Raw genomic sequence first — 11,941 nt, 5'->3', positions numbered from 1 at the left:
TGGGGAAAGGAGCCCTGGGGCTGCCCTGCAGCACCGTTCCAGACAAGACCTGCCCTCAGACTACCTCTGTTCTTCACGCCTTCTGCAGCAGCTTTCCTCTCCTGGAGGCTACACCCACCCTGTGTCTGCTGGGACAAAGGCTGGGGGTCACAGCTGGCTCTGCCAGCTGCTCTTAGGTGAACCGTTTAATTCCACCCCCCTCCCACTCCCCCACCTTGAACAAAGGTGGCTTTCCAGTGGGCAGTAGGAAGCTGGAGAAATACTAAGAGATGTGTTGGGAGAAATGGCAGGGAGGAGGCATAGGGAAAGGGGCATCACTGGGACACAGCTGGAGAGACACTTGTGGGAAGAGCTCTCCTAGGCCAGTGTGAAGGGGCTCTTGCTCACAGGGGGCCCACACCAGGGCAGAGGCACCCCTGAGGGGCTGTTGACAATGGAGTGGCTGATGTGAAGAGCAGAGGAGGAAGAAGCAAGGAGCAGCAGAAAGAAACCAACCTGAGCTACTCTTTGCCCTGCCAAAGGTGGTGGTGGCAGTGAGGAGGGTTTGAGTGCAACATGGGAATGTCTCAGATTGCCCCAGGGGAGGTTTAGGTTAGACATGAGGAACAATTTCTTCCCCAAAAGGGTTGTCACAGCCTGGTACAGGCTGCCCAGGGCAGTGGTGGAGTCTCCATCCCTGGAGGGGCTTCAGAGATGTGTAGATGTGGTGGACTGAAGCTAAGTCAGGGAGAAGGGCAGCTGTTTAAAATCTGTCTTTATTTCATAATACTCAGATAAGTAAAGTTTCTTAATTAGCAGTATGTTAAGGTATGTTAAGTGGAATTGCCCAGTTCTAGACCAGTTTTCCTGCAGCAGGAGGCTTACAGCTGCCTCCTGCAACAGCTGGAGAAGAGGATGCTGCTGAGGTGACAAACATGCATGGGCATGCAGGGCCTGTGTGCAGGTCTCCTGGGTGCTCTACGTGAGCAGATCTTCCCTGGAACATGACCAACCCCACCCCTGCTGCTAGGTTTACACAGGGAGATGGTTGAGCTTCTTCCTGAGGTGACCACGAAGGGCTAAACTTCAACGTCTGCCTCCAACCCTCCTGCCAGAATGAACCTTCTGGAGCACAGCTTGACCTAGTCCCTACCTCCATTAGAGGAAGACACCACCAGTGCCCCTCTTCCATGGTGTTCTTAGAGTTCTGAAGGACATCAGCAGTGATGCTGAGTGCCAGATGCATTTTATTTCATCACTACCTTCCTGCTACACTGGCAGCACAGTTCCACAAGCACCAGTTGCCTTTCCCGGCCCAACCAGCAGTGAGAAATTTCCCCCAGGAGCAGTGCAGGGCTCAGCAGCAGTGCTGGTCCTCCTCTAGCACGCAGTTACCCCTTCTCAATGAGAGCCAGGAGGTGGCTGAGTGTGGGCAGGACGTGCTCGGGAAGCACGTCCGGCTGCACACCCTGCTGGGCAGTGCAGAGCAGGAAGCTGTGCATGCCCACGGCCCTGGCTGCTCGGTAATCCCGGCTATAGTCGTCCCCGACATGAGCCGCCTGCCCCGGGGGCACCCCGCCGAGGCCCAGAGCCTGCTGGAAGATCCTCCCATCCGGCTTGGCAAAGCCTGTGCCCTCGGAGGTGAGGACAAAGTCGAAGTGGTGCCGCAGGTTGCACTGGCAGAGGATGGTTTCCAGCCTCTGGTCGAAGTTGGAGACGACCCCCATGCGGAAGCCTCGCTGGCGGCACTGCCTCAGGGTCTCGCTGGCGCCCGGCAGCAGCTCCCAGTTGCCGGCGCTGCAGAAGTCCTGGTAGAGCTTTTCTGCCATCAGCGTCAGCACTTTGTCTTCGTGCACACCCGAGAGCCTGAAGGTCTGCTTCACGACGTCGACCCACCACTGCCGGGAGCTGAGGCCCTGGCCCCGGCCGTAGTTGGGGAACTGCCGGCTCTGTTCTCCGTACGCCTCCCGGAACGACCGAGCCAGAGCCTCTGGCTGCACCTGCACCCCGTAAGCCCGGGCCTCGGCTGCGTAGCTCTCCCCCACCGGCTGCCGCATCCGCAGCAGGGTGTCCTTCACATCCCATGTTAGCAAGCGGAGCCTAAGCATGGCTGCAGCACAGCTCAGGCTGAGGGGAACCTACAACAAAGGCGGGGGAGAGCCCAGTGCTCGGCCCGGAGCCTGCGCTCTCAGCGGGGTTGACAGAGGGGTGCGGGCACTGGCCCTGTGCCCTTATCACACCCACTGCTTTTAGCGTCCTTCGCGGGTGGCTCAGGCCCCCTCTAGGATAGAGAAACGGTGAGGAAGGCCAGGCCCTGCGCTGAGTCTCGTGGGGGGAAGCCTCCCAGGCTGGGGCACTCCACGGGTGCTGCAGCAGAGCCCCTGCATGGGGCTGCTGGGGGGCACACAGGGGTGTACCCAGGGTGTGGGGTGGGTGTACAGGGCACACGTGGGGCCGCACCTGGGGTGTTTAGGAGGATGTGTATGTGGGGGTGCACCCGCGGTGCTTGAAGTGCGTGTAGCAGGGCACAGCCGGGCCTGTACCCGCGGTGCTGGGGGGGTGTGCAGAGCGTAGCCGGGACTCCACCCGCGGTGCTGGCGTGGGTGCAAGGCGGGAAACGTGGGGCACAACGGGGCTCGCCGAGTTCCCGGAGCCCTGGGGCAGGTACACGCAGTTCCGTAGCCGTACCCCGGCCCGTACCCACCTGCGCCGCTCCCCGACTGCCCCGCCCTCGCCACAGGAAGTTCCGCCCCCGCAGCGGAAGTCCCGCCCCGCACCCGGAAGCCCCACGGTCAGGCCCGCCCTGCCGCCGCCTCCTCCCTGAGCCAGCGCAGGAGCTGTGGCGTGAAGTAGGTGATGATGATGTCGGCCCCTGCGGAGGAAGGAGCTGCTGTAGCCGCCACGGCGGGGACAGGGGCACGGGGATGGAGCAGGCCCCGGGCCCGCCACCTCACCTGCACGCCTGAAGGCCGTCATCGCCTCCTTGACTGCGGCCTCCAGGCTGAAGGCCCCGGCCTGGGCCCCGTGCCACAGCATGGCGAACTCTCCCGAGACGTGGTACACGGCCAGCGGGTGCGTGGGGTGCTGAGGGCAGCGGCGGGGGGAGAGGTGAGCCGGCGGGGTACAGCCCTCGCAGTGACCCACGTCCCTTCCCCTCACACCCCACTACTCCCAGCAGCGCCCACCGGAAACGTAAAACCAAATGACAGACCCTCCACTTCGAATACCCAAGCTGGCCATGCCCCTGGCACACCCTGTGCCTTTGCTGGTACAGAACGAGCTTACTCGATCCTTGACGTCCCTCACGAGGTCCAGGTAGGGCATCCCTGGCTTCACCATCAGCATATCTGCTCCCTCCCGCACGTCCCGGTCCTGTCAGGGGAACACACACACGCCCCCCCCCTGCTCAGGGCACAAGAACATTTTCCAGCAACTCTATGGTTAGGTTTCCCCAGCAGGTTTGAACTGGTGGTTGATTTTCCCGGGAGGGATCACAGGAGGTTTTGGTGAACTAGTGGCCACACAAGCTGACGGAGAGCCAACTCCCCCCACCAGACACCTTGGGGAAAAGCTGAGGGCTGGAGGTCCTTGAACCTGATGCCCCAAGCCACAGCAGGGTATGAGGTCATCACAGGTTCCAGCAGAGGGTTCTTGGGCCCAAACTGGGGGGCAGCTCTCTGGCAGGCTGGTGGGTGTCAAGTTTCTCTTGCTTGTGGAGAGGGAATCACAGAATACCAACACAGTGGGGGTTGGAAGGGACCTCTGGAGATCATCCAGTCCAACTCTCTGCTAAAGCAGGGCACCCACAGCAGCTTGCCCAGGAGCACAATGGCCAGGGGGGGTTGGAAGCTCTCCAGAGGAGGAGACTTCACAACCTCTCTGGGCAGCCTGCTCCAGGTCTCCAGCACCATCACAGGAAAGATGTTTTGTCTCCTGGTCAGATGGACCCTCCTGGGTTCCAGTTTGTGGCCCTTGCCCCTGGTCCTGTAGCTGGGCACCACTGAGAGGAGTCTGGCCCCAGCCTCTTGACACAAAAAAGAAGACCCTTGACCATTTTGGCTGATGTGCCTCCTTCCCTCTTTGCACCCCCAACACCCCTGACCTTGCTCTCCCAGACTGCTGCACTGCTGGCTGTGAATGTTTGTCCCCTGGGCACCATGTGGTGGTTTCCCAGTCCCCACAGCCACAGCGCCCCCTCCCCTGGCACTGTCCCCACGGCTGGCCCTGGCTCTCACCACAGCACGCAGGGCCAGGCCCCTGGCGCCCGGGGGCAGCTGGTAGCATCGGCGGTCTCCGAAGGCAGGCTTGGACTGAGCAGCATCCCTGGGGGTGGGACAGGCAGAGGGCAGGGCATGAGGACCAGGATGGCTCTCACCTTGTGCAACTTCACAAATGTGAGGGCAAGCACCTGAGCCACCAGGGCTGGGGAAAAGGGGAACCTCCTGACCTGCCTCAGGATTGCGTTGGGAAGTCTGTCAGGCCCAGGCTGTTCCTGGGAGCTGTCCTTCCAACACCCACTGCCCTCCCCGTGCCCAGAGGCTGGGAAAACATCATGTCAGGCAGTTTCCTTTCCCTCTTTTCTCAGGCAGATCCCTCAGGTACACCCTGTTGGGGTCAGGATGTTCTTGGGCCAAGGCCTCCACCAGCTGACTGCGCTGAGGCTTGTACCTGTGGGTTCCCTTTGGGGCAACACTGGCTCCTGCATCTCCCCTCTCTGCTTGCCTTGCTACAAGCACCCAGGACAGAAGGTTGAAGGGGTGGGACAGAAGGTCACCCAAGCTGATCTTCCCACCAGCCAGCCTCTCCTGAGCAAGGTACAGGTCTCCCTTTTGCCTTAGGAAATAGGAGGGCAGTGCTCCAAAGTGATCAGCATGGCTTCAGCTGTGGCCCAGGCTCTGACCCAGGCCTGTTTGCAAGTAACTATCATGGGGGAACACATCCTGGCCAGCCCAGCCCTAGATAGGGACACTCCTGGCTGAGGGACACCCACCTGAAAGGCCCATAGAAGCACGAAGCAAACTTGGCACTGTAGCTCATCACTGAGACCTGCAGAGGAGAGTGGAGCTGTGAGTGCCACAAGGTGGGTGCTGCACCCTGGAACCAGGGCAGGAGCCATTTCCTCCTGTGGCTGTCTTCACAGAATGGCAGGGGATGGAAGGGACCTCCAGAGATCACCCAGTCCAACCCCCCTGCCAGAGCATGGTCACCCAGGGCAAGTCACACAGGAATATGTCTAGGAGGGGCTTGAAAGACTCCAGAGGTGGAAACTCCACCACCTCTCTGGGCAGCCTGCTCCAGGGCTCTGCCACCCTCACAGTAAAGAAGTTTCTCCTCATGTTTAGATGGAACATTCTGTGTTCAAGTTTGTGCCCAGTGCTTCTTGTCCTGTCACTGGGATTACTGAGAAGAGTCTGGCCTCATCTTCCTGCCACCCACCCCTTAGCTACTTGTAAGCACTGAGAAGATCCTCAGCCTCCTGCAGGCTAAGCAGCCCCAGCTCTCAACATCTCCTCATGAGAGCTGTTCCAGTGCCCTCAGCATCTCATTGCCCTCTGCTGGATTCTCTCCAGTAGTTCTTTGTCCTTCTTTAGCTGGGAAGCCCAGAACTGGACACTGGTGAGGCCTCAGCAGCACAGAGCAGTAGGATTTTGGACTCCTTCCCCTGCCAGAGGCCTGGCACCTTGCTGTGCTGGAGTCCAGCCAAGGAGATTCCCTTCCTGTCTGTGCTGGGGCAGGGCAATGCCTGTGGAACACTCTGGGCAAGGTGGGGGTTTGTTCAGGTCCTGTGGTGCTGCACTGGCAGCTCTGGCCCCCCCAGCTCACCTTGTTGCCCAGGTCACTGGAGACCAGAGCCTTCCTCATGGCGGCCACGCGCCCGTCCATCATGTCTGAGGGGGCAACGATGTGGCAGCCTGCAGGGAAACACCACAGGTGCCAGACACTGCCCCGGGCTGTGGCTCTGCCCGCAGCAGGAGGTGACCCCAGGGCTGGCAGCTCTGCTGGGCCAGCGTGGGGAGCTTCCCCTTGCTCAGAGCCAAAGCACTCCCAGGTGGAGCCAGGCCCAGTCTGCCTTTGTGCCCACTGCGAGCGAGAGGGGGCAAGGCTGAGGGTCAGGCTGGGTACTGCTGCCAGGAGTCTCCTCACCTGCTCTGGCGTAGGCCAGGGCCACTTCTGCCAGCCGCTGGCAGCTGAGCTCGTTCTGGATGGTGCCATCTTCCCGCAGGATGCCTGGGAGAGAGCCCTGGGGTCAGGTGAGGGGCTGGGGGCTGGTTGCCTTCATCCCTATGATGGTTCTTGCTACACAGATGCTCAGAGCAACAGTGGAGAACACAGACTCATAGAATGGGTTGGGCTGGAAGGGACCTCCAAGGCTCATCCAGTCCAACCCCCTGCAGGCAGTAGGGACATCCCCAACTAGATCAGGTTGTTCAGAGCCCTGTCCAGCCTCACCTTGAGTATCTCCAGGGATGGGGCCTCAACTATGTCCCTGGGCAACCTGTTCCTAACAGCCAATCTAAATCTGCTCTTTACTTTGAAACCATTGCCCCTTGTCCTGTCACTGCAGGCCTTTGTGAACAGTCTCTCTCCATCCTTCTTGCAGGATGTAGGAACTTGTTAAGAGAGCTGAGTAAGGACCAGGACAGCAGTGATGCAGCCCTCCAGGGACGGGACACAACAGGTGGGAGCTCCCAGGAAGGGAAGGCAGAGATGGAGGACACAGATGGGAGCTCAGACAGATTCAGATGAGCAGGCAGTTGGAGCCTTAAACACCTGTGCCTCACATTTTGCTGTCAAAACCCAGGAGAGCTCTTCCAGACTCAACTCCACCAGTCCTGGGGAACGAAGTCTTTGGGCTGGAGCTGGCTAGACCCCCCAGCACATGGAGCCCCTCAGCAGAACATGGCAAACCCTCCCAGGCTGCCAGTGCCAGGGGAATGGCTGAGGAGCAGCCCAGGCTGTGCTCACCGCAGTGGCCGTGGGAGGTGTAAGGGCACAAGCAGACATCACAGGCAATGAGCAGCTCTGGGAAGGTGGAGCAGATCTTCCTGATGGCCTGGATGGCAGGGGTGTCCTCTGCATCAGCAGCAGAGCCCCTCTCATCCTGTGAGAGGAGAGATGTCTCAGCACACACAGCCAAGGCCTTCCCAGCAGCTCCTCCATGGCTGCAGTTCAGCCCAGGAGAGGATTTCTGAATGCTGAGACCCTGCTGTGGCCACCAGAGATCGAAAAGGGAATGGAGCAGTGGCTCTGAGCACTGAGTGCAGGGCTCAGGGCCACCTGCAAGTGCTCCAGGAGCTTTTTGGGTGTCACTACAGTCTCCCATCCCTGTCCTGCTCTGCTGAGACCCTGAATTACTCCTCCTTAACCAGGAGACCCCCCCCGGCCCCACATTGCTCCCCCCCAGGCCCCTTGCCAGCACCACACTCACTGACCTTGTGGACCTTGCTGGGCACCCCGAAGATGAGCACACACTTGAGACCATCCCTGACGAGGGGACGCAGCATCCCCTCCAGCTTGTTGACTCCATACCTGAGAAGAGCAAAGTGAGAGCCCTGCAGAGCTGCTCCGGGGGGTGAGCTGGGAGCTGTTCTGTGCCTTGGGAGCTCCTCTGTGAGCTGGGAGCTGCTCTGTTTTGGGTTCTGCTCTGTGTCTTGGGAGCTGCTCTGTGAGGTGGGAGCTGCTCTGTGAGCTGCTCTGTCTTTTGGGAGCTGCTCTCTGACTTGGGAGCTGCTCTGTAACTTGGATTCTGCTCGATCTCTTGGGAGCTGCTCTGTGAGCTGTAAGCTGCTCTGTGACTTGGGATCTGCTCTGTAACCTGGGATCTGCTCTGTGCCTTGGGAGCTGCTCTGTGACTTGGGTTCTGCTCTGTGCCTTGGGAGCTGCTCTGTGCCTTGGGTTCTGCTCTGTCTCTTGGGTTCTGCTCTGTAACCTGGGAGCTGCTCTGTGACTTGGATTGTGCTCTGTCTCTTGGGTTCTGCTCTGTAACCTGGGAGTGACTTGGGAGCTGTGACTTGGGAGCTGCTCTGTGACTTGGGAGCTGCTCTGTGACTTGGGAGCTGCTCTGTCTCTTGGGAGCTGCTCTGTCTCTTGGGAGCTGCTCTGTCTCTTGGGAGCTGCTCTGTGCCTTGGGAGCTGTTCTGTGCCTTGGGAGCTGCTCTGTGACTTGGGAGCTGCTCTGTCTCTTGGGAGCTGCTCTGTCTCTTGGGAGCTGCTCTGTCTCTTGGGAGCTGCTCTGTGACTTGGGTTCTGCTCTGTAACCTGGGAGCTCCTCTGTGACTTGGGAGCTGCTCTGTCTCTTGGGAGCTGCTCTGTCTCTTGGGAGCTGCTCCGTGACTCAGGAGGTGTGCCTGGAGTGATTCAGCATCCCCAAGCATCCCCACCAAGCAGTATCTGGAGATACAGAGGAGGTGTTGCCTGAACACTGGGAGGAACAATCCAGCAGCTTATCTGGGACTGCAGGGGCCTTATCCAGCCAGCATGGCCACTCTGTGTGCCCTGCCCTTGGAGCCCTTATCTCGGTGTCCTTGTTGCAGATCCAGGCTCACCTCCCCACAGTACCACCCCTGGGGCTGCTCTGAGCACACACTGATGGAGCAGCAGGAAATGGGGGCTGCCAGCCCAGCAAGATCTAAGGCAGGACAGGAGCCCACAGCCTGGCACAATTTTGGCTGCTGCTGGAAACTCCATTTGCTTCCAGCTGCTGTGTGCCCAGCCCAGCCCACATTTGTGAGAGCTCTGAGACATCATGAGGCCCTGGCACTACCCCTGCCAGTACTGCTGGGTATATTCCCAGCATTCCCAGTGTGATTCCCTCCACCCCCTTAGTAGCTGAATGCTCCTGTGCTGCCCAGTGCCAGGGGATCCCCAAAGCAGGGACTGCAGAGGGCTGGAAGCATTACCCCTGGCTCATGCTCATCTCAGGCCTTTCACCAACCCTGCTCAGGCCTGGGGCATGGCAGCAATTGGCACGGAGCCTGGTGGGGCTGGGGTCTTACCTGGCTTGTCCAGGGAGGCTGGGGATAGGCTCCACTGCATCAGGGCTGTCACTGTAGGGGTGGGTGGGACAGAGGTGTGAGAAGGAAGCTCCCATCTCAGGGTTGCCCACAGGGAATCAGAACCTGTCCAAGAGCTTAGGGAGTGCCTAAGCCAGGCAGTCTGAACTTGGCCACCCCTGAGCTAGGGAGCCAGGGCTCACTCACGTGACAAAAATGGGGTAGATGAGGTTGGAGGCATCAAAGGTAGTTGTGGTGCACTGCCAGGAGCGCAGCACGGGGTGGAAGTAGCCACTGTGAAGGATGGAGTCTGCCTGCATCTTGGGCCTTCACCAAGAGCCTGTGGAAGGAGACTCTGAAACACCAAAGGTGTCCTGGTTAGCTGCTGCTACTGGCACAGGCAAGGAGGAGCTGATTTCCAGGCTCCACTGCAGGCCTGCCCCTGTCCCGCCCCAGGCACATGTGGGGAGCACAAGCTGCAGCCCAGCCAGCTCCATCCAATCCTCCTGGGTGCTGGGTGAGTGTTGCAGGACACACACAGCACAGCATTCCACAAACAGGGATGATGCCACCTCCTCCCCACACAACCTCCCAATCCTGAGTGTGAAACCACAAATTACAGCCAGCAGTGTCCTCCTGCAGCAGAACCAGGTTCACATGGTTCAACACAAGCACCCTCCTGAGGCCCCCTCTGCTTCAGCAGCTTTCTACCAGCCAGGTGGTGATTGCTTAAATCATCTGAATTTGCTTAACCACAGAATGGTTTGGGTTGGAAGAGACCCTAAAGATCATCTAGTTCCAAGCCCCTGCCATGGACAAGGACACCCTTCACTGCATTCAGAGCCCCAAACAACCTCATCTGGAATGGTTCCAGCCATGGGACATCTCCCACCTCTCTGGGCAACCCAAGCCAGGCTCTCAGCACCCTCAGTGCCAAACATTTCTCCCTTCTCTCCAGTCTGAATCTCCCTCTTTTAGTTTCAAACCATCACCCCTTGTGCTGTCACAACAGGCCCTGCTCAAAGTCTGTCCCCAGCTTTCTGCTCAGCCCTTGAAGCACTGCAAGGCCACCAGAAGGTCTCCCTGGAGCCTTCTCTTCTCCAGGCTGCACAACCCCAACTCTCTCAGCCTGGCCTCAAGCAGAGAGCTTCCAGCCCTGCCAGCATTGCTGTGGCCTCCTCTGGCCCTGCTCCACCAGGTCCCTGTCTGTGCTGTGCTGAGCACTCCAGAGCTGCCCCAGCACTGCAGGGGGGGTCTGAGCAGAGCACAGCAGAGGGGCAGAATCCCCTCCCTGCCCCTGCTGCCCACACTGCTGGGGATCAGCCCAGGACAGGCTGGGGCTGGGCTGGCAGCACTCAGTGCTGGCTCATGTCCAGCTTTGCACCCCCAAGTCCTGCCCCACAGGGCTGCTCTGCAGCCTGTAGCTGTGCTTGGGACTGCCCTGCCCCGTGTGCAGTACCTTGCCCTTGGGCCTTGTTGAACCTCTGCAGAACTCTGACACAGGTTTTGTACTTAAAGGCTGCTCTGGGCAGCACAAGGCACTTGTGACCACAGTGTACAGATGTGGTTACAGATGTGAGAGAGGTGCAGGATCATCCAGAGGACACCAGGGCTTTAAACTCTGTGGTCACACAGCTCCAGAGGCCACTTACTGCTGGTTAAAGAGAACTGAGGAGTTCGGCAAGGCTGGCTTCAGGGGTAACAAAGAGCAATGACTCAACTCATACCCAGAGTCAGCTACATCATAACTGAAACCCCACTGCAGCAATATTTTCTTTTTGTAGGCTAAGGGACCTGGGGGTGCTCAGTCTGGAGACGAGGAGTTTGAGGGAGACCTCACTGCTCTCTACAGCTCCCTGAGAGGAGGTTGCAGTGAGCTGGGGTTGGTCTCTTCTCCTTAGTCTCAGGTGACAGAATAAGAGGAAACAGCCTGAAATTGTGCCAGGGGAGGGTTAGGTTGGAGATTAGGAAAAAGTTCTTTGCTGCAAGAGTGGTCAGGGATTGGCACAGGCTGCCCAGGGAGGTGGTGGAGTCCCCATCCCTGGAGGTGTCCAAGAAACCTGTGGCCATGGCACTGTGGGACATGGTTTGGTGGCCATGGTGGTGCTGGGTTGATGTTGGACTGGATGATCTCAGAGGCCTTTTCCAACCCCAACAATTCCATGATTCTATTATTTCCACCAGCACTGAACTCTCCCCAAGATGTCATTGGTGGGAGTGTGATGAAGGGGCTGGGAGAAGGCTGTGAGAGGGGAGCTGTGAGTTGCTGGAGCAGGGCTGCTGCAGAGAGCAGCTGCAGAGAGCTCTGCTGGCTGCTTCCCACCGGCACCACACAGAGAGCAGCCAGGGTGCCCTGTCAGACAAACAGCAAAGGCCCTCCTGGAGGGCACAGATTTTGTTTTGAGAGCTGAAATCAGAGGGAGGCAGGTGGCAGGAGAGCTGGAGATGGGCTTCTGCCAAGAGCAAGTGGGATTCCTCCACTCCAGCTGGGCAAGGCAGGGCTTACCATGGGAGACAGTGGCCACAAGGATGGGACCCCTCTTGGAGCAGCAGCTCTGCTGTCCTCAGTCCCATCCCAAGAGGGATTCCCCAGCAGTAATCCTCTCTGGGGAGCAGACACAGCTCAGAGCATCCCAGGACACAGTCCAGGGCAGCAGCTTTGCCACTGCCACCCAGGACACCAGTCAGCAGTGCAGCTGGGCAGCTCCATTCTTCTGGAGAACTTTAATGTATACACTCCAGACCTAATGCTGAGCCAAATTCTCAGTCTGAATCGGGTCACCCCAGTGCATAGGGCACTTGTAGGGGCATCATGATCAGTCCAGAGCTTGAGCTGAGTATCTCACACCCCTGGCAACCACCTCTGCTGATGATGGGGGGAAAAGGCACCTCTTGATTACTACAAACACCATAAAAAATCAGATGGGGCTTGGGGGGTGCTCAGAGCAGCTGCCAGGAACGCTGGCAGT

At 59.0% G+C, this 11,941-nt stretch overlaps 2 protein-coding genes across 2 annotated transcripts; both read right to left on the bottom strand.

Annotated features, from left to right (window-relative positions):
- Window positions 1-1,164: 1,164 nt before the first annotated feature.
- Window positions 1,165-2,126, bottom strand: HDHD3 (haloacid dehalogenase like hydrolase domain containing 3). The gene has a single exon (XM_054393512.1). The coding sequence runs from the start codon at window positions 2,085-2,087 to the stop codon at window positions 1,371-1,373; it is 717 nt and encodes a 238-aa protein (XP_054249487.1). The 5' UTR covers window positions 2,088-2,126; the 3' UTR covers window positions 1,165-1,370.
- A 645-nt stretch (window positions 2,127-2,771) lies between these two features.
- On the bottom strand, window positions 2,772-9,292 carry ALAD (aminolevulinate dehydratase). Its single transcript, XM_054393465.1, has 11 exons — window positions 9,180-9,292; window positions 8,976-9,026; window positions 7,413-7,509; window positions 6,946-7,081; window positions 6,124-6,207; window positions 5,803-5,891; window positions 4,970-5,025; window positions 4,215-4,302; window positions 3,265-3,351; window positions 2,934-3,063; window positions 2,772-2,851 (listed from the first exon to the last, which is right to left on the bottom strand). Exons 1-11 carry the CDS (start codon window positions 9,290-9,292, stop codon window positions 2,772-2,774), a joined length of 1,011 nt encoding a protein of 336 aa, XP_054249440.1.
- Window positions 9,293-11,941: the final 2,649 nt, after the last annotated feature.

This window comes from Indicator indicator, chromosome 28 (genome assembly GCF_027791375.1).
Source record: "Indicator indicator isolate 239-I01 chromosome 28, UM_Iind_1.1, whole genome shotgun sequence".
Taxonomy (NCBI): Eukaryota; Metazoa; Chordata; class Aves; order Piciformes; family Indicatoridae; genus Indicator; species Indicator indicator.
Note: the sequence above shows the minus strand (reverse complement) of the source record. Positions and strands in the feature narration are given on the sequence as shown.